Here is a 21780-nt window from a genome sequence, read left to right as displayed (position 1 = left end):
CCGCTACAGGAGGGAAGGCCGTGGGGGGGGGGGAGAACCACACAAATGGATGAATTATTTACTCTGCTCGCCTAAAAGGGTATTAAGCTGGGGAAAGTGGGGCAGGGAAAGGGAGAGGTGCTTTGCAGAGCTGGTCATCAAGGAAACCCAGCAAGCTGCTACACTTATTACTCATACGCAGGATGGGCAGAGGAGCATCTCTGCCTGGGCAACCCGAATGCAAACAAACATTCGGATTCCAACTCAACTGCGGAACGGGCTGCCTCAAAAGGGGGTGGGTGGACTCTCCTTCAGCAGAGGTTTCCAAACAGGGGTTGGACGGCCATCTGTCAGGGATGCTCTGCTAGATTCCTGCACTGCAGGGGGTTGGACTGGATGACTCCCGGGGGTCCCTCCCAATGCCACAATTTCTGGGGTTTACGCCACCTTCACTGGTGACCTGTTTGTTTCAGAGAGCAGTCTGGAGCGCCAGGTTTAATGCTTAAGGCTCTAACTTGGCCTTACTTAACTGGGTACCATCCAGATGTTCTGGACTATGGCTCCCACCAGCCCAAGGCAGCATGTCAAGCCACTGGCCCCTCTAGCTCAATACTGTCAACACTGACCGGCAGCAACTCTCCTGGGATTCAGGCAGGAGCCTTTCCCCAGCCCTACTGGAGACGCCCCTGGGGATTGAACCCGGGACTTTCTGCATGCAAAGGAGATGCTTTGGTCCTTCCCGTAACACAGAGAAAGACCCCAGTCTTCATGGTTTTGAACTAAAGGCTAATTTAAATAGGAACATTGGAAGCTGCCTGAAACGAAGTCGGTCCGTTGGCCCATCTAGCTCAGCAAGGACTACACTGGCCGGCAGCAGCTCTTCAGGGATTCAAGCAGGAGTCTCTCTCCCAGCCTTACCTGGGCATGCTAGGGATTGAACCTGGGACCTTCTGCATGCAAAGCAGATGTTCTGCCCCACCTTCCTCTGGGGCCAAAAATGGCATATGCCTCAGTGGCCGCGTGTGCAAAATGGGAGCTGCCTGTATACATCCCCTGAGGACCCTGCTCCCTCCCACCCGCCCACCTGATTCGGAATAGCCAGCCTTGACATCTGCACCCCCATCAGCAGCTACCATCTTCCTGCTTTGCTACTACAGTGGTGCCACGCAAGACGAAAAGAATCCGTTCTGTGATTCTCTTCGTCTAGCGGTTTTTTTGTCTTGCGAAGCAAGCCCATTGATGGATTAGCGGATTAGCGCTATTAGTGGCTTATCGGATCAGCTGATTAGCGGCTTAGCAAAAGGGGGGGAAAGGAAAAAACCCCGCAGGAACTCGCAAGACATTTTCGTCTTGCGAAGCAAGCCCATAGGAGATTCGTTTTGCGAAGCACCTCCAAAACGGAAAACTCTTTCGTCTAGCGAGTTTTCCGTCTTGCGACGCATTCGTCTTGCGGGGCACCACTGTACTACCTCCTGCAGGGAGAGGAGAAACGTGGGACCATCCCTGGAGGACACAGATTTATAATAGCTGGCCTTGCCCCAGACTCCTGGGTGGGGTGGGGAGGTTAAAGGGGGGAAATTGTTGGTTCAATGTGAATGATTTTGGGTCTAGGGGGAGGGTTGAGGTTTCGTTTATTTGTTAATTAGTGGATCTGAGTATCGCTTTGTTTATTATTTCACTTTTTAAAAAAATGGATGTCATGTTATATGAAATATTAAGGTATTACATGATTCCCCCCCCAACTTTCCCCCCATGGTACTATGTAATGTATATCTTTCTTTTGTTGTAAGATGCTCTGAGACCTTTGGGTGACAAGCGACAAATCAGTCTAATAAATGGAAATGAATATTTAGGGGCTTCAAGAACAGTTGCAAAACAACCCTGTGTGTTTGGAAACGAGCCCATTAATCTGTGGCTACCGGTAAAGTAAGCTCCTGAGTGGAAGCTGCCCAGCAGCTGCGGTCTCCTTTGCAAAGGCTGAAACAACAGAGCTAATTCCCGAGCAGAGAATCCGTCGACATACATCAAGGCTTGCACAGGCGTTGGTGGGGTTTTCCGATTCCTCCACCTGGCCTGTCTAAATCGAACGCTGCTGAAGGGCCCCTTAGCCTTTCCGTGAGATGGAGCAGGATGGAAAATGCACTGCTTGAAAACATCATGTAGGGAAAACGAAAGAAGGCCGGACCTTGGAAGGGTACCATCCAGCTGGCAATCAGGGTAGGTAGGGGGAACTACAGCTGAGGAATCAGTAACCACAAGGTATCTTCTATATGGTTTCAAATAATGCAAGCACTCTAGCCTCAAAGCCTTGGATATTACATTTTTGTAAATGATAATAATAAAATAGGCAAAATGCCCACCGAGCTACAGGCAAAATACTCTTGGGATGATGCAAGGTTGCAAATCCCCACCATTAAAGCTGCCGCACTACAGCTGCTGCCTCTCTCTCTCTCTCTGCTCCGGGCTAGAGAGCCCCACTCTCAAAAGGAAATTGCATTAGGAGCGCAAGGCTTTCCGGCCAGAAAAGCCCTCCAGTCCTGTAGCAGCAGGGCCAGAGCTGCATCGATCCTGACAAGCCACCCACCCAGAGTGCCGCAAACGTCCGCGGCAATTAAGCAGAGGAAGGAGGTGGGGCTGGGCCGCGAGGAAAGAGGGCAGTGCCTGGATCCCCGGGTCAAGTGAAAGTATTCAATCTGGCCACATGAGAAGTTAAAGAGAGTCTGGACAGAGAAGAGTTTCCTCCTTTTCTCATAACGCCAAAACTGGGGTGTGAATGTTGGAAGACTCAGAACAGATAAAAGAAAGTCCATCTTCTTCACACAAGGCATCGTTAACCTATGGAATTCGCTCCTGCAGGAGGCTGTGACGGAGACTAACTTGGATGGCTTGAAAAGAGGATTAGACAAACTCAGTGAGGGCTTTTGATGGCTGCTTGTGGATTTCACACAATAGACAACACCTGGTTGGCCACTGTGAAAACAGGATACTGGACTAAGATGCCTCCCCCCCTTTTGGCCTGATCCAGCAGAGTTCTTATCTTTTCATATTCTTAGACTTCTGGTGGAGGGGAGGGACTGCTCCTCTCATCTGGCCAGAAACAGATGGATGACTTCCTAAAACCCAAGGGAGGAAGGGAATCTACCTGTCCTCTATCAACCTGGAAAGGGAAAGGGAGGTTGTCTTCCACAAGATGGATTGAGAAAGTGTTTTATCAGCCTCAGCAGCCAACTCAATTAGCTTTCGGTCAAAAACCATATTAGAAAAGATGTGATGAATAGATGTCTTTTTTTAGTCGTCAAGATTTGTGGCATATCCATCAAACTACACACACACACACACACATTTAAAGTCTTGCGCTTTCTTATTAAGACTATTCAAGATAAATGGGTCCTTGGGGACTTGCCTGACAGGTGCTATACCTGCAAATTTGCGATACCTGCAAATTATGCATGAGCGGCCACAATGCACCAGGAATCAATCTGGCACAGAAATTGTCATAAACCATGATAAATGGGAGTTGCCCCTTGTTTGTCACAATGGGATTTGTGCCGAAGTTCCTCAAAAACAACGGAAGTAAAAATCCACAGGCTGCAGAATGTAGTATCAGGTGCAGAATTTCGCTTGCTAAGAACTTTGGCCTTTAAATATGAAGTTTCTAGTCCTTATAAGGCAGCCACCAAATAGCCCACAGGTCCCCTATTCCTGCTCCACCCACTACACCACACTGCACGCTCCCTTCCTCCACCGACGTTTCAAAGCCAGAAGGTGCTCAAAGCTTCAGGACACTCCTAACTAATAACATTTGCCCATTATCCGTTCGCAATAGACATCCAGCAAGTGAAAATCAATGGATGCCCCTCCCTCAGCCCTTCCAAACTTTGCAAATGCCAGCGAGAGCCCCATGGGGAAATTGAGGGATGCACAGACACGGTTTATCAGATTCCTTGGCCTATCACAACCAAGCAAAAATTTTAAAAGCCATTTCCTGTAAGAGGTTTTCATGCACCTTTGATTACAGAAAATAACAAAACTGCCTTCACCAGGAGCAGATATTGGAGAACGGCTCTTCTCGAGGGGAAGAGCGCCCCCTGGAGCCCACATGCTGCTATGGCTTTTGCAGAAAGCATCCTGCTGCTATCACATTTCCCTGCAGATTTTTTTTAGGAACGCAGTTTCATAAAATTAATCAGAAGCCTAATGAAGGCGCACACTGGAAGTGAAGCTGTGCAATGGGAAGGGACAGAAACATGCCTAAAATCTAAAAGTGAAATAATAATAATAATAATATCATTATCCCTGGGAAGCACATTATTTGTGTGTGCAGCTCTTCAAAGGCACAGTGAAATCAGTACATTGTTTTTTTAAAAAGCGTTTTCACTGATTTGCTTTCCCCCCTAACACTCTAAATAATGTAAGGGAAGTCTGTGTAGGCAACTGAGCTGTACATTGCTAAGTACCGCTGTAAAAAAATGACATTTGAGCAAGGGTGCCTTTGCCAACCGGTGGCCCTCAAGCTGTTTTGTACTACAGCTCCCATCAGCCCAAGCCAGCAGGGTCACATTGTCCATTTGGATGAATGAGACTGTGCCCCACCAACCAGCGCCTGCTCTCAGCCAGCCCCTCACCTGCCTGCCTTTCTACTCATAACCAATCCAGGAGGTTGCCCTGCCTGCCATCTTCCTCCTCTTTAGTCTCAGTGTTGTCCCTCCTAGAAATCAGCAGGTTGGAGGACAGGTACAAAGCCAGAATTGGTTTTCTCTGGCTGTCATTGGCTCTGGCGCCACCTGCTGTTGGGCTCCCTGCTTTTTGCCTAACCAGGCCCAATGGGCAGTGCCCACCACTGCTTTACGGTGGCACAAGGCTCCTTGGCTTTTCTGGCTGCAAGAGTCTAACACGGCCGCCGCTGCCGCTGGAAACGTCCCCTGGATGTAGGAAACAGTGGGTTATGAGAGGAGGTGTCGTGGGTGGCAAGTGGTTCTCTTTGAGGAATAATCCGATACAAGGCACAGACTTACTTCCGAAGGTGCTCGTGTTCCTTTAAGAAAAGCTCTGTCCTTCTGTTGTTGACGCCACACCCGCTTTTGTAGGACCTGGAAGATACAGGTAGAAAGTCCCCCCAAAATGAGATTGCAGGAGCAGTGAACCATGTTATAGTTAATTGTTGCAGCTTGTCTTCACTTACCCCGCCCCACTGCCCAGATCACAGAAGAATATTCCTACATTATGAATGGTCCATGTCACCATTAAGAAAAAGAGGTGGCAATAGGCCAGTATAAATGTGGACTGTCCCTGGATCAAGGGACTTTTCTTCTTTAAGTTCTCAAAGCTCTTAACCTCGCTCAAGGTTCTCATCTGAACTAGTCAGATCTTTAAGTGGTAATCAATCACAGTCAGTCCATCATTTGAAAAATAGGACTTTAGAGCCGCCTTGCCACAAAATGGCAACTAGGCATTCTGTTTTGGTGGCTGTAATCTTGGTTCAAGGAGCCATTTGGTGCCTAGTTTATATATCTCAGGGATGCGGGTGGCACTGTGGGTTAAACTGCAGAGCCTAGGACTTGCTGATCAGAAGGTTGGCGGTTCAAATCCCTGTGACGGGGTGAGCTCCCATTGCTTGGTCCCTGCTCCTGCCAACCTAGCCGTTCGAAAGCACATCAAAGTGCAAGTAGCTAAATAGGTACCGCTCCAGTGGGAAGGTAAACAGTGTTTCCGTGCGCTGCTCTGGTTTGCCAGACACAGTTTAGTCATGTTGGCCACATGACCCGGAAGTTGTACGCCAGCTCCCTTGGCCAATAAAGCGAGATGAGTACCGCAACCCCAGAGTCATCTGCGACTGGACCTAATGGTCAGGAGTTCCTTTACCTTTACATATCTCAGTTTCTAACAGTGTCTGCAGGCCCCAAGCCCCAGCAGAACAGAATGTTGGCTGTGCCACCAAGTTTCCTGGGAGTGAATCAACAGGCAGGGGTCAGCCTCGCTGCTCCTTCCACCATTTGGGCAATTCAAATTGTAGCCCCTGTGAAAAAGCCAGCTGCCAATCGCAGCAACATAGTGCTACTTTTGCTGTTCGGGAGGGCAAAAGGCTATTCTCAGCAGACAGAAGGCAGCCACAGGCTGAGCTCAGTTCAGAACAGCAGTGGCCTCCAGGAAAGTAAATATTTGCTGGTGGGAAAACACAAGCAGGGAGTGGCTCCTTGCATGAAGCACAGATCCGATTCTCCCTGTTGGCAAATCCTGCACAGCTTTGGGGAAGCAAAAGAGAAATTCCCAGGGCATATTTTTCTTGGGAATGAGGCAAACTATCTTTTCCATGCTCTGTCAGACTAGGTTTTATTGGAACAGAAAATTTTGCTGCGTCTCTCCCCCTGCTCCTCTTTGGTGTCTCTTACAAAGAGCAGAGATCTGCCTTGCCTTTGAAAGCTAACTCCGTAACACCAGACTTCTTCAATCTTGCCACCCCAGACGTTGCTGGACTACAACTCCCATTGTCCCTGATCATTAGGCTAAGCTGGCTGGGTGTGATGGGAGTTGGGAGTCCAGTGGCCCCCCAGGCCTTTTTATTAGGCCCTTGGGACTCCCCCTAGGCCTTGCCCTCGCTGGCCCTGCTTTGCATCCTCCATCCTGTGTCCTTGAATTCCGATCATGCCTCTCTGCTGACTTGGGAGAGGGGTGTGTGTAGAAACGAACCTTCACTGTCCCAGTCACTTTCTCCTCTGGCTCTGTCCACCAGTGGCCTGTGGTCATCAAGAGGCTGCCCAAAAGGCAATGTGGCCCTCAGGCTGAAAAGCATTCTCTACCCTTGGGCTCTGGGTCACCAAGAATGCCTTTCTGCCCTGGTGGAACTCGGGTGAAGGCCACGCTCCCTAACGACTGCAGAGAGTGCTAACTTACTCGATATCCTTCCGCACCGAACCCATGAGATTCTCTCTTTCCCGCACTGCCAGGAAGTTGGTTTTGGTTTTGTGGAATTCGTGTGTGTAGTCCTGTAACAAGAGCAAAAGATTTCAAGCATGTTAGACTTTGAGAAGCGTGGTTCTTCCTCTAAGGATGAAGCTCAAAACGTTACAAATCTTCCGAGAGCCTTTCCCAACCCACTGACCTCCTCCACATGTTCTGAACTACAACTCCCAGCAGGCCCTGCAAACGGTGTTCAGGGATGAAGAGGGCTGGAGTCCAATAGCACCTGAAGGGTGCCAGCTTGGGGACGACTGTCTTATAGTATGTATGTACCAAGTGTAAAACTAAGGCTCACACAGAAACAGCTCTACCAAGGACTCTGGCTCAGTAGATGCCTACTCTAGCCTAACAGTTGCGGCTGCAACCCATTTAAGAACAGGATCAGAGTCACATTTATTTTCTAGCAGATGTTCGGAACTTCATACATGACACGGTGGCCTTGTTCCCACTATGCTGCCCTGGAAGACGGCTTGGAAGCTGCAGCTAATGCAAGATGCAGCTGTGAGAATTCCATTAGGCTTCTCACCTAGGGACCATGGAAACACTGCTTCTGAAGCATTTGCACCCGAAGCCAATTAGCTACCCAATTCAAGGTCTTGGTTTTGATGTATAAAAGCCCTATGAGGCTTGGGATCCACTTATCCAAGAGACTGCCTCTCCATGTATAAGAAACAGGGAACTGATCATCAAACCTGACCACTGGCTACTCTTAAGACATACAGGACTGTATCCAACGTTCTCTGTCCGCTAGTGCAAAGGCTCTTGTGTTAGAGGACAGATGAGTTTTAACGTTGTGCAATGGAGGAAGGCAATGAAACAGTTCTGCCAGCAGAAACACATTGCACGATAGATTGTGCAACTTACTTCACAGCAAGGTTGCCAGCTTGTGCGTTCTTTAACTTACCACCTCACTGGATACAACCTGCAGGCTTTACAAAACATATGTTTTTTTTAAAATACTTGACTGCTGTGTATTTACTTCTGCAGTTGTAACACCCTACCTTACAGGGATAGAGCACGTACAAATGATCAAACTAACTGACAAATGTAAAACAAATCCATAGTCAATGTTTGGTGTTCGTTGAAAGGTCAAGGTTTGTTCGAAGTGAAACAGAACAAGATTCCTGGTTCAGCTGTAATGCTCTACATTTAAAGCACATTTCTCTCCCGTCCAAGAATTCTGGGAACTATAGTTCCCCCTGCACTATAATAATTTATTTCTACCCCGCCCATCTGGCTGGATTTCCCCAGCCATTCTGGGCGGCTTCCAGGAAAAGATTAAAAATACATTAAAATATCAGTCATTAAAAACTTCCCTAAACAGGCTGAAAGAGCCACCGAGTCTGGCAAACACCAGAGCGTCACGCCCAGAGCTTCTTCCTACCTGCAAGATGTCTCTGTGCCGCTGCAAGGTGTGCATCAGAGCCGCATTGAGGGATGGGACTCCGGCGCTGTTGGTGTACTCGGCCATTTTGTCATTTATCCCCGTGAGCTGCGAGAAGGAAAAAGGGAGCACACAGGTTGGACAGGACACAGGTTCTTCACAGGAAAGTTAAGAGCATGCATTTGGAAAGGGAAACCACTGCTTTTTGGAGCACACAGCAGCTGTTTTAACAAAGAGCAAGGCTGGCAGAAATCCTGGTGGCAGGTGTGGAAGGCATTCTGAAACAAGCGTACAGGCTTTCTGAAACAAATGCTCAACAGTTCCATAATCTGTGTTTTGGGCCAGTGCTGTTCTGGGACTTCAGAACATTACAAGAGCCTTGATGAATCAGGCCAATCCAGCCCCCTCTCCTTGCAGTGGCCAACCAGATGCCCCAGCGAGAAGCCCAACAGCACCATTATCCCCATCTGCAGTTCCCAGGAACTGGAAGGCATACAGAGATATAGGGCTCCAATGGTGGAGTCAGTACAGTTTGATGCAATTTGTGCACAAACAACTCAGACCACCGTCTTTTGAGGATTTCTATACTACTCTTTCAGTCTACATCCCAATCCCAAAGAAAGGCAGTGCCAAAGAATGCTCCAACTACCGCACAATTGCACTCATTTCACACGCTAGCAAGGTTATGCTTAAAATTCTACAAGGAAGGCTCAAGCAGTATGTGGACCAAGAACTCCCAGAAGTGCAAGCTGGATTTAGAAGAGGCAGAGGAACCAGAGACCAAATTGCAAACATGCGCTGGATAATGGAGAAAGCTAGAGAGTTCCAGAAAGACATCTACTTCTGCTTCATTGACTATGCAAAAGCCTTTGACTGTGTTGACCACAGCAAACTATGGCAAGTTCTTAAAGAAATGGGAGTGCCTGATCACCTCATCTGTCTCCTGAGAAATCTCTATGTGGGACAAGAAGCTACAGTTAGAACTGGATATGGAACAACTGATTGGTTCCAAATTGGGAAAGGAGTACGGCAAGGCTGTATATTGTCTCCCTGCTTATTTAACTTATATGCAGAATTCATCATGCGAAAGGCTGGGCTGGATGAATCCCAAGCCGGAATTAAGATTGCCGGAAGAAATATCAACAACCTCAGATATGCAGATGACACAACCTTGATGGCAGAAAGTGAAGAGGAATTAAAGAACCTTTTAATGAGGGTGAAAGAGGAGAGCGCAAAATATGGTCTGAAGCTCAACATCAAAAAAACGAAGATCATGGCCACTGGGCCCATCACCTCCTGGCAAATAGAAGGGGAAGAAATGGAGGCAGTGAGAGATTTTACTTTCTTGGGCTCCATGATCAGTGCAGATGGTGACAGCAGCCACGAAATTAAAAGACGCCTGCTCCTTGGGAGAAAGGCGATGGCAAACCTAGACAACATCTTAAAAAGCAGAGACATCACCTTGCCAACAAAGGTCCATATAGTAAAAGCCATGGTTTTCCCAGTAGTGATGTATGGAAGTGAGAGCTGGACCATAAAGAAGGCTGATCGCCGAAGAATTGATGCTTTTGAATTATGGTGCTGGAGGAGACTCTTGAGAGTCCCATGGACTGCAAGAAGATCAAACCTCTCCATTCTGAAGGAAATCAGCCCTGAGCGCTCACTGGAAGGACAGATCGTGAAGCTGAGGCTCCAATACTTTGGCCACCTCATGAGAAGAGAAGACTCCCTGGAAAAGACCCTGATGTTGGGAAAGATGGAGGGCACAAGGAGAAGGGGACGACAGAGAATGAGATGGTTGGATGGTGTTCTTGAAGCTACCAGCATGAGTTTGATCAAACTGCGGGAGGCAGTGGAGGACAGAAGTGCCTGGCGTGCTCTGGTCCATGGGGTCACGAAGAGTCGGACACGACTAAACGACTAAACAACAACAACAACATACTACTCTTTAGAATATGTATCTGAGGGCTGTCTATGGTAAGAAACTATCAGCAGTAAAATAAGCAGCAACAATGTCAAAGTGCTTCAAAAATGACAAAGTGTGAAATCAGACAAAGTGATCAGTGTTTAGAATTTTAAAAAAGGTATTGTTACCCAGCCTTGCACTGCAACTCTTGTGTGGGTGAAATACGCTGGCATTTTTCAGGCCTCCCCCTTTGGATTGAGCTTGTAAAGAGCAAAACCCATGACTGAAAAGCAACCAGACAGTTCTGGTGGAGGCAAAGAGGCCATTCCAAGATCCTCCGGGTGGTTTAAATTGGGGTGGATGGAAAGAATGTCGGGATCTACTGGAACATCTCTGGATGGATGTGCAGCAGTAATAGATTCCTTTGTTTGTTTGCCTTCACCAGACTATCCCAAACCAAAAAAAGGTTTAACAGTACGAAACTAACACAAGACACCGTCAATGGACGTTTACTCAAATAAAATATAACATAAGTAATCTTAAAATGCTGCGTTACCCTGGCAGATCACAACATGCCTCTTTAAAAAGGGAGAAAAAGCTTCCCCTCTTAACAAAGATTAAATGAAAAGGAGATGAAATAAAATGAGTTTGCACAAATCTAAATTAAATTATGTAAAACTGCAATTTGATACGCATTGAGGGTTCCTGTTATTAGCAATGAGATAATTATATTATCATTCACTAACAGCAATTTTCTTATTTTTGTGCCTTATGTAAAACCAAAATGAATAAAAAGCATAAAACTAACATAAAATACCTAAAATTGTCCCAAGTATTGCTCTCCAAGATGGTATATAAAGGAAAATATATAACATGTGTGACTTGCAATAGGTTGGCAAGGGTTTCTGGCTCCTGACTGTTTAACAGCAGCAACAACAACTTTAAAGGGGACTTTTCTTTTCTTTTTTTAATAAAATTTTTATTGGTTTTACAATTTTTTATACACAATACAAACAAATAAAAAGACAGACAAACATGTATAATTTCATATCCTTTTTTTCATAAACCTCACTTCTCGGACTCCCCCAAACCTCCCCTTTCTGCATCCAAAATTTCAAAATTGTTTCAGCAAATCCTAAATTTAAATAAAAGGGACTTTTCTTACCGCCTATGAAATTAGGCTTCTGGGATTTCTGATGATTTACAGCCACCTAGCTGTAGATAAATACTTATATATAATCAGGTCATTCCAGAAGATGCTCATGGAATGAGGAGAGAACTGGCTGGGCCCCTGGACCATCAATCTGCATCTGACTTCAGTCCTAATTTAATCACTAATTTCTTAGCAGTTAAGAAATTCCCTAATGTCTGCATCACAGCAGTAGAGTACAACTTAAAAAAGGGGGGTGGATAAGGGAATTGAAGCAGAAAAGGCATCCATTCCAGGCAGGAGATGACTTTTTTGCTCATGGGAGAAAACACACTTTAAGGAAACAGAGCCACCACTTTCTGCACCGTTGTTTTTTAAGCTGCTCCAGCAGCAACTTGTGTCAAAAACCTTGAAGGTCACAACAGAGGCCTGGGAATTTAACTGGCTGAAATCCCACTCACCTTCCCCAAGAGCTGCTCGATTTCCACAGCCATCGTTTCGAACATTCGGTCTTGGCTTGATCCATTCAGAAGAGGGGTTGTGTCGGAGCTGAGTGATGAGAAAGACAGACAGACACCCCTCTGTAAATATTATGGCAGAGTAAAAAGGTGCACCTAATTGTCACAAAATGTCACGGGCGACCCTGCAACCCAGAAGGCCCTGTTAATGCTGGGGAAACCAATGGGACACAGGCAAATGCCCAAGAATCCCAGGTGCTGATGCCAGCCTCTGTGGTTCTCACCTGCAGAGAGGGAGCAAAAACAGTGCTCTCCTGGGCCTTAAAGGCACAGGAGGAAAAGCGCTGTTGCCAGGCTCTTTGGCATGTTCCTTTAAACTGCCATGATGCTGAGCTGTGGCTTCCTGCTATCATGGACTGACTGGATGCAGAGTAGTGCTGGGAGGCACCAGCCGGGGAACCCTCAAAGGAACAAGGCTCAGAGCCCAGGGATTGGTGGTGGGAGGACAGTGAGTGGTCAGAGGGAAAAGGAGCAGAATGGGAGGAGGAGGTGACAGAAGATGAATAGGTAACAGGGTTTAATGAGCAGGAAGAGGCTGGGGCAGAAGAGTGCAGAATCAGAGGCAGAAGGGGAAGCTGGAGAGGAGTGGAGGAGGGCTGTTGAAGCAGCCAGGGAGTCTCCCCCTACTGCTGTGACCAGTTCCCCTCCCTGTAGGTCTTCCAAAACACACAGGGGAATTAAGAGAGCACAGCAAAGAGAGACAAGACGAAGGAGCTTTAGGTTGCAGGGGAAGGAGTCCTAGGGAGCAGTGGGGCAAAACCTACTGGGAAGAGTTGCTGTGACCACTAGGCCTGCACCGTTTTGGTTCCTTTGAATAAAGAGTCAGCTTCACTGACACCAGGTGTTTTATTGCTCTTGACTCTGGCTCCTGACATCTATTCTGGAAAGTACAGCTCTGATGAGCTACCCCAGATGCTATGGTTTCAGGACAGGCCAGCAGCAGCTAGGCGAAGCAGTGGGAAGAACCCGGAAGCAGAACGTCCCTCTTTGCCTGGCCCCTCAAAGCCTCTCCCTAGAAGTAGCCTCATTAGGTAGTGTAAAAGCAATTAGGAATTGTGGGTGGGGCACAACCACAACCCCTAAACTGTGTCAGGTAAGCCACAAGGCAGGAGTCTTGAGTAATGAAGCTCAAAAAGAATAGAGAAAAGACAGGTCTAAAACAAAAACTATTTTGAAATGGTAAAAATGTCAAAAACAAAAGAAAAGTAGGACAGTAGTACCTATACCTGTCGCGCCTTCCCTCTCGGGAGCTGCTGTGGCTGTAGCTTGTGCAGAGCTTGCTGAAGGAGACCAGCTTGAGGTCCAGCTCATTCTCCAGCTGCCGGGCTTGCTTCCTCAGATCTGCACCAACAAGAGAAAGGGGGGGGAGTGAGCCTTTCCTGCCCCCACACACCCCTACATACACATCCACAGCCCTACAGACCTACACACACCCTTTGCTGCTCCTAAGCCCTCAAGGGCAAAAAGGAAGGGGCTTCATTTAGCTCTGTTTCCGAAAATGGATATGAATTTCAACAGTGTAATGAGATGCAATGTTTCTAATATGATCTGTCACGGATCAGCAAAATGGAAAGCATTCTGCTTTGGAAATGTTAACAGTGTACAGGCTGAAGAGAACAGAAAATGTGTGCTTCTACTACTGATTAAATGATTGCATTTAGATCCCATATTTTTTCCAGGGTGCTCAAGGTAGCATAAATGATTTTCCTGCTGCTCATTTAATTTCCACAGCAACCATGTGAGGTCAGTTAGGCTGAGAGGCACTGACCGGCCCAAGGTCGCCTAGGGAACTCCATGACCGAGTGACGATTCGAACCCTGGACTCTTGAGTACTCTGTGACACCCCACTGGCTCTCTCACTGCATCACCCTAGTGAGGTGGGAAACCTGTTGCTCTCCAGATACTGAACATGGGAAGCTGCTGTACACTGAGTCACACCATAGGTCCCTCTAGCTTCAGCCCGGCCTACACTAACTGACAGTTAGCTCTCTGCGGTTTCAGGCAGGAGGCAATTCCCAGACCTAGGTGGAGATGCTGGGGATTGAAACCGAGGGTTTCTGCCGTGCAGCTATGGCCCTTTTTATTTTATTTTTGAGAAAAACAGGCTATGCAGCATTATAATAAGTAAATAAAAACTGGGGTCACAGAATCATAGCGTTGGAAGGGACAACGAGGATCGTCTAGTTCAACCTTTGCCTAACATGGGGCTTGAACCCACAACCCTGACATTAAGGATCTTGTGATCTACTAACTGAGTAGGGGCAGAACACCAGAGAGGAGTGCCTACTTATGAACCTCCTGGAAACAAATGTACTCTCATGAAGGAAAACAGTGCATAAAAGCTCCACGTTTAAAATAAAACTGGCTTCAAAATCCACAGGAAAACAGGATATTTCAGATAACCTTCAGTCTAATCCACTAAGCCATAAAAATATAGTGTCTATCAGTGCAATTCAGATGGCAGGGTCCCTCTTAGCACCAATTACTGGGAGGTGGGAGAAAGCAAGAAGTAGGGTGCCAGGGGCATATAAATGCTTTTGAACCATTTGCCTCCCTGCAGGCACCTTTCAGGTTTCGACCTATAAAGCCCTGTGTGTCTCAGAACCTCAATACTTCAGGGACTGCTACCCCCCACATGAGCCAACCCAATCCCTGCATTCAGCATCCAAGGCCTCTCTCCATGTGCCCCCCTCCAAGGACGCTGTGCAGGGCAGTGACACGAGCTTGGGCCTTTTCAGTGATGCCTCCCTGCTTATGGAATGCTCAAAAGCATACCAGTGCAAGTGGATAAATAGGTACCGCTGCAGTGGGAGGACAAACAGCATTACCATGCACTCTGGCACTCATCACGGTGTCCTGTGCACCAGAAGCGGTTTAGCCATGCTGGCAACATGACCTGGAAAAGGTGTCTACGCCTGCAGACAAACGCCGGCTCCCTCAGTCTGAAAGCAGAGATGAGCATTGCACACCATAGTCGAATATGACTGGGTTTAACTGTCCAGGGGTCCTTTACCTTACCTGATTTCCCCAAGGAGGTACAACTGGTGCCATCACTAGCTACCTTAAGGCACCAGGCAAATGCTTTTTTCTTTACCCAGGTCTTTGACTCTTAATTTGGGGTTTTTTAGATATTTGTGGCCTCTTTTCAGGGGGTGGGATGCACCAGACCCACCTTTTATACATATGAATGGGTTTTTAGGTTTCTATTTTGCTTTGGTTTTGAACTGTTTTATAAGTCGCTTAAAGTCACTTTTTGTAACAAAAAGAAAGCAAATAACTGCAACAAACAAGCAAAATGTATCATGAAAGTACTATATAAACGCCACAAATAAATAAACAGGTGGTATTCAACTAAGATTTATTCAGAGCTCTTGTTGGCATTTGTCTGTCTCAAGAGACAATGGAGTGCCCTCTTGGGGTGAAGTGAAGACCGCTGCATCGAAGTGACCTCCCCAAAGTCCAGTGTGTATGGAGGTGCTGGGTTGCCCAGACAACAATATCCCCTCTCAGCCTCGCTGAGGTGGTCCAAAGGAAAGCAGAGCAAGATGTTTGGCACCAGCTTGGCTGCTGGAGTTGCCAGAAGGAGGCATACAAAGCACCATCCAACTGTCTCAAGGACTCCAGATTTGTGAAGGGTTTAGTCGTGAGCCTTTTCTTCTCCCAAATATATCCCACAAGGCAGCGGAGGCATAGGATTAGAGTTTTCCTTCTCCTACATGGGCTACCTTCCCAGGTTGACAAGCCCCATCTGCCCCTCACTTTCCTCTGCAGCACGTGCAGAAACTGCCTTCCTGACTGTTGAATTCACTATTGGTATCATCCAATCAACCTGCTGGGCCTGTCTTTGCACGCAATGGAAGTCCCTATCTCACCAAGGTTCTGAGAGACCCATCGGCTACCCTCCCCTGGTTTAGCCAGTCAGTCAAAGCCATTCTTGGGGTGCGACCACTGTTGCGTGCTGACAGCTTCCAGGAGCCACAGGTGAGAGCCGAGTGCAGGGTAGGGACCAAAGCTGGACAAACCACCCCAGGATGAGCATGACGTGTCCCCCACCCGAGATATGACCCCCTCCCCTAACACCCCATAACCTATTCAGAGCAGACCCAGTGAAATGAGCAGATGACCCAACGGACGAAGCTCCCAAGCAGGACCCTAGCGTCACAGAAATTCTCCCCTCCTGCCGTTTCCAGCAGTTAACCCTTAGCTGTGGCAATCAAACAGAGCCTCCTTACACAGGAGCAGTGTACCACTGAGCACTTTTCGTGTGTGGGTGAGAGAGAGAGAGAGACCGACCCATTATGTCTTGTTTGTGGGTCTCCCATTTGCTGGCCCTGTTTGGAAACAAGGCCCCTGATGCTCTGTGTTGGGCCCCACACCTCACCACGCCCCCCCACTCCATTTCCCCAGCCCTCCTCCGGAAATGAGGCCCAATAGAACCAAAGCGCCCCCTTCCCCCCGCCTCAGCCCCCTCCCCTTCTTGAGCTTGGCCCCCCCCCCTAGACACTTAGGGGGGAGCTCTCGCCCTCCCCAGTCGCAGAATATGAGGCCTTCCAGGACCAAGGCGCCGCCTCCCCTCCCTTGACAACCCCAATGGCCCCCTCTCCATTTTGCTGCCCCTCACCCGGAGCCTCCCTCCCCCTCCCAGCTGAGCTCCCCCTCCCCCTCTCCCACCCCTCACTCCTCTTCCCCTGCTGCCCCACCCTCCCCCCGTCCCGCCCTACTCACCCTCCCAGTAGTTGCTGCTGCCCCCCGCCGCCGCCATCTTTGTTGTCCAACGTCAGCCCTCGGCGGCCTAGGCCGGCAGCGCGCTGGGCTACAGAGGCGGCGCAGGCCAGAGCGCCTTTCCCGCTCGGCGTTTCCGGGTCATAGAGATGGGGATGGGGAAGGACAGCAAGGGCTGTTGCAAGAAACCGTAGGCCGGGAAAGGAGGGCGATGGAGCGTAGAGGTGAAACCATAGAGATGGCGAGGAACGGCGGTGGAGTGGGGATTCCTAGAGCGCCAGCCGCGGCAGCGCCACTCGGCGGCTCCCGGCGGTAATAGCTACCCGCACCCCGCAGAGCGGACTTTGGGCTTTCGGATCTCTGCCCCGCCCAGGTTACCATCTGAAACTCGGTCCTGCGAGGGTGGAAGAGGGCGGGCGGAAAGACAAGTTAATATACCGTGCGATCCTCGTTATGCCTTTGTATAATTTTAATTCAGGTGTAATCGGATTTTTCTTTAAAAAAAACAAAAACCCATGGGTTTTATCGTATGGCTTTATGTACTATTGTTAAACCGCTTTGGTATTAAAGAAATAGCCGTCGAATGAATGAATGAATTTATTTCTATCCCACTTTTCCCCAGGGAGCTCAAGGTGGCGTGTATAATAAAATAATAATAATAATAATAATAATAATAATAATAATAATAATAATTTGTTCCCCACCCATCTGACTTGATTGCACCCCCCCCCCACTCTGGGCGGAAGTGACTGGCATCCAAGGTCACACCCAGTGATCTCCATGGTTGTGTGGGGATTTGAACCCTGTTCTTCAAGGTCCTAGTATGACACTTACTAATACTCTGCAGAGGCTCTCGCTGAATAATTCAATGGGTCTTGCTCCCATAAGGTTATGATTGCAGCCTAATTAATTGATTCATTTATTTATCATTATACATACACAACCCAGCTTTGTTCCAAGGAAGTCAACGTGGTGCATCATGTAAGAAGCCACCGTGTACCAAATCAGATCATTGGGTCCATCCAGCTCTGCATTGTCCAAAAAACTTTCATCACTACTGCATTTATTTACTTACTTATTTTATAAAATTTATACACCGCTATATTTTTTAAAAAATAAAAACCTGAAAGAGGTTCACAAAATAAAAAACAGTAAAATCAAGAAAAATTAATAACAACAACAACAACAACAATATCTTTATTGTCATTGCCCCCTCTCGAGGACGACGAAATTACTTAAAAGAAGCAAAATTTAAAATACTAAAACAGATTAAAATTACTTCAACTTTCAGGAGGGATATTTTATGTGACACCTGTGGTGTGGTAGTGCCAATTCTGCCAATCAAAGTGGCTGAACAGACACATTTGGGGTACGGAAATCTTGTAGGTAAACTGATCGTTGATGTATCACATTAGACTGCCTATTGGAGGAGTTAGTTTAAATGCAACTGAAAAAGACTGGAGGCCTTTGTGATTATCTCTGTTGCTGCACCACAACTAAAGATATCCATCCCATTTTGATTCCATGTTTGTTACTTGCTGATAACCAAGCATCCTAGTGACCGAAAGATGCTGTGGATTAAAGCTGGGCCCTTCTGAACATAAAACCAATGCCATTTAGTTATGGCTTTATAGCAAGCAGCTTAGTTTGCTTGGTGCAGGGCATGTAACTGGCTCTGTTGTATATTGTAGGTAGGAGCTGGTTGGTGATAAAAGCTGTCCCTGAGAAAGTCCATTCCTTTGCAGCATTAAAATGTATGAAAACTTTGTTGTAAACACAGGCTAGTAGTCATCGCCTGCAGAAGGTTTGATCTTCAAATTTCATTTCAAAAGGACCTTAAGGAATTTTGTGTGTAAATCCCCTCTCTGACTGAGCCACTGCCACGCAAGAGATGCAACAGTGGAGCGGACAGGCCAGTTATCTAACTTAATAGGGCGACGTTGTATATTCAGCTCCCCTAAAGCCTGTGTAAGGGGCTACTGCTTTAACAAGCTGGTGGTCCCAGTGTGTTTCAGATGCTGTATTCCTATCATGAAGGGGCTGTCCTGTTTCAATACCACTAGGCTAACCCTTTTTAAAAACAATACAGCAGGACTCATACTACCTGGAAACTTGTCTGCGGTGCCTCCCTTTCTCAAGCTAAAGTAGCAACCTATGTTTAATTTTAGGTGGAAGTTTTTAAAAACTCCACCCTTGCCCAGAATTTTGATAGAGAGCAATGGTAGGGCCACTGGTGATTTATTGCCGCAGGAGCAATTAAGTATTGTATGTTGAGCACTTCAGTTTTGTTTAATGGGTATTTAATGTGGTTGGATATTCTTATAGAACCTGTGCTGGGGATCGGTGTGCAAAGAGGACAGGAATGGAGCATAAATACTGTACCGAAGGCTTGAAAAAGAAAGAAAAAAAGCTTCCAGCAACTTGTACAGGTGGAGCAGACGCCTGCATTGCACTTTCCATGTTATTTCAAGGGAGAATTCTAAAATGTGCCCCTGGCACCATAATGGACGTTAGGAACAGCCCTTTGGGAAGAGTAAAGCAAAAAGCTTTTGGAGCAGGTGTGGACTCCAATTCCCACCAGCCCAGTGATCAGGCTAATGGGAGTTGCAGTCCAACAACAGGAAGGACACAACTTCCCTCCCCACCCCACAATGGCAAAAAGACAGGAACAAATGAGTGTATTTTGCATTTGATCTGGAAAAAGATGCCCCCGCACATAAACTCTGATCTACACCAAGGAATGTAACCAGCGGTGAAGCAAATAAGACACAGGAAGAAGAGACGTCATAAAATAGTTTTATACAGATTAGAGCTCAGTGTACATGTTAAAAAACCCAACACACACTCACAGAAGAGTCATCAAGCCACCCCACCCCCCCATTCACACCCACTGGTTTGCATTCCCAAGTCAAGCCCCTAATTTCAAACTTTGCTTTTGAAGGCACAACAGTGCATGGACTAAGACAGGGATGGGTTACACACCAGCAGCAGTTGCAGACCACTCTTCCGCACCACAGAAGCAAACACCAGATCCTCCAAAGGCATAAGGTGTCGCACAGAGCAGGAGGAGGACACACTTTTGTTGTTCTTTAAGCAACTTTGCATAATAGCTACCAAACAGAGGCAGCCACCTGTGATCATCAAGGCAAGACTTGCCTCCACATTGAGATTCTACATTTCAAACAAGTTCTGCAAAGAGGTCTGGTGCCCCACCCAAATACCACCTTATTGCCAACTGGGAAGTTTAGGAGGAAGAATGGCAGGGAGAGAATCGTCTAAATATACGTTAGGAAGGCCCAACCCAAGACCCATAATATGGCAACAAGGATATCTGGAATCCACACTCAATAATTTGTACTTCAGAAGATTATATATTAAAAGCCAAACATCAATTAAGGCAGAAGATTATTAGGATAGCATTGAAGACTCTTGTAACAGTATTTTGGGATGGATAAAACAGGTAGGAAGATTGTTAATGGACTTAGGAACTTGATTTCATAGAATCCAATCCTGGCTGATATGACAGGGACAGAGTTAACTCACGTCTTCAAGCTTTTGATGCCCGGGGGGCACATGTGGAATTAAAATAAAAAAACTGTTGTGGGCACCACACAATACCCATTTCATGGAATAAGGCTGGCAAGGCTGGTCACTGCGTTTCCTTAAAGGGGCAAAAACATAACCCCCCCCAAACAACAGAAAAGCAGGCAAGACCCCAAACCACCTCAACTTTTTAAAAGGGATAAAAATGAGAGGGGAGGGGACCTTTGTGGGTGCAAAGAGATGTGTACGTGTCTGAGCCCACAGGCACCATGTTGGGGATCCCAGGGTTCATGTTCCCTGCAGTTACTTAAGAAGGAGGGAAACTGAAGTTAAAGAAGCCCAGGCCAGGGAGCATATTACCCTCAAATCCTGAAGGGAACATCAGTCTGCCTGAGAGGCCATCTTATATATTACTCAGTTTAGTATTTTACAACTGTAAACAGCCTTGAGCACCCTGGCAGAATGCAATTACTATTGCAGTGGTGCCTCGCAAGACGAAATTAATTCGTTCCGCGAGTTTTTTCGTCTTGCGAAGCACGGTGTCGGAAAAGTTTTGGAAAAGCTCCAAAAATCACCAAAAACCTCAAAAAAGGCTACCACACCGCGTTCTATGAGTTGCTCCTCGAAGACAAGTCACAACTGTATTAACGGTGTTAAGAAAAAGGAAACAAACTTGCAAAAAACGCAAGACGCTTTCGTCTTGCGAAGCAAGCCCATAGGGAAATTCGTCTTGCGAAGCAGCTCAAAAACCGCAAAACCCTTTCATCTAGCAAGTTTATCGTCTTGTGAGGCATTTGTCTTGCGGGGCACCACTGTATTTATTAAATTTCTATACTGGCCTCCATCCGAGGATCACAGGGCTGTTTATAGCGAGCAAATCCAGACAGAGAACAAAAGCTAGAGGGTATTTCTATCCCTAGCTGTTAGAGAGGGTATACTGAAAGCATCATCTCATGGGGTTTCAGATAATTATGGTATATGTACTTAGCAGCAAGCCATAGAGTAAGTGTGGCAATCCCAGTCACTGTGTTCCCAATCATGGCAAGTTTTATGAGGTTTGAGAAAAGCATCTGGTTTAGGCCTTGTGGATCACTTATACCAGCCTTTGCCATGCTGGTGTCCTCCATAGGTTTTGGACAAGCTGACCAGGGCTGATGGGTATTGCAGTCTAAAACATGTGAAGGGGACTAGTTTGGCAAAGGGTGACTTATAAGCATTTCTCACAACAAACTGAGCCAGTATAGGTGGAAGTATTTAGCCAAGTTCCAATAAGAAAGCTAGCAAAGGATGAATGACTGAACCTTGTCTACCTCCCACAGATTTCATTATCTTTCTTCAAAACAAAAACAAAAAAACTGGTCTGTTTTGTTAGCCCGACTCCGTGACAGGTTGCATCTTCCCACACAGGTGGTGTAAGAGCCCATGACACAAAGATACATATTGGCAAGAGGACGTCACCCAGCAGATAAATACTTGCAAATGGGTGGTGCCTGTCCAGTCCTGCCTGGCAGCAGCAATGCAGAAATCACCACGATCCTCTCCATTCCCCAACCCTCATAACAGCCCAGCTTCACTCGGCTGCAATTCATCCGCTTCATGGTTTGACCCCTAGCGAGCGTGC

At 47.1% G+C, this 21780-nt stretch overlaps 1 protein-coding gene across 3 annotated transcripts in view; it reads right to left on the bottom strand.

Annotated features, from left to right (window-relative positions):
• The window catches only part of GOSR1 (golgi SNAP receptor complex member 1), a 45859-nt gene extending 29088 nt beyond the window's left edge, over nucleotides 1-16771 (bottom strand). For 2 of the 3 annotated variants that reach the window (XM_082201947.1, XM_082201949.1), the window contains exons 1-6: nucleotides 16620-16771; nucleotides 13115-13235; nucleotides 11838-11925; nucleotides 8321-8428; nucleotides 6871-6962; nucleotides 4995-5069 (exon numbers count right to left, since the gene is read on the bottom strand). In XM_082201947.1, the coding sequence (XP_082058073.1) occupies nucleotides 4995-5069; nucleotides 6871-6962; nucleotides 8321-8428; nucleotides 11838-11925; nucleotides 13115-13235; nucleotides 16620-16656 (521 nt within the window). In that variant the 5' untranslated portion in view covers nucleotides 16657-16771. The remainder of the gene's footprint in view (nucleotides 1-4994; nucleotides 5070-6870; nucleotides 6963-8320; nucleotides 8429-11837; nucleotides 11926-13114; nucleotides 13236-16619) is intronic. The other variant, XM_082201948.1, reaches the window with a different exon arrangement.
• Nucleotides 16772-21780: the final 5009 nt, after the last annotated feature.

This window comes from Podarcis vaucheri, assembly GCF_965113315.1.
Source record: "Podarcis vaucheri genome assembly, chromosome: 15".
In the NCBI taxonomy this organism is placed as follows: domain Eukaryota; kingdom Metazoa; phylum Chordata; class Lepidosauria; order Squamata; family Lacertidae; genus Podarcis; species Podarcis vaucheri.
Note: the sequence above shows the minus strand (reverse complement) of the source record. Positions and strands in the feature narration are given on the sequence as shown.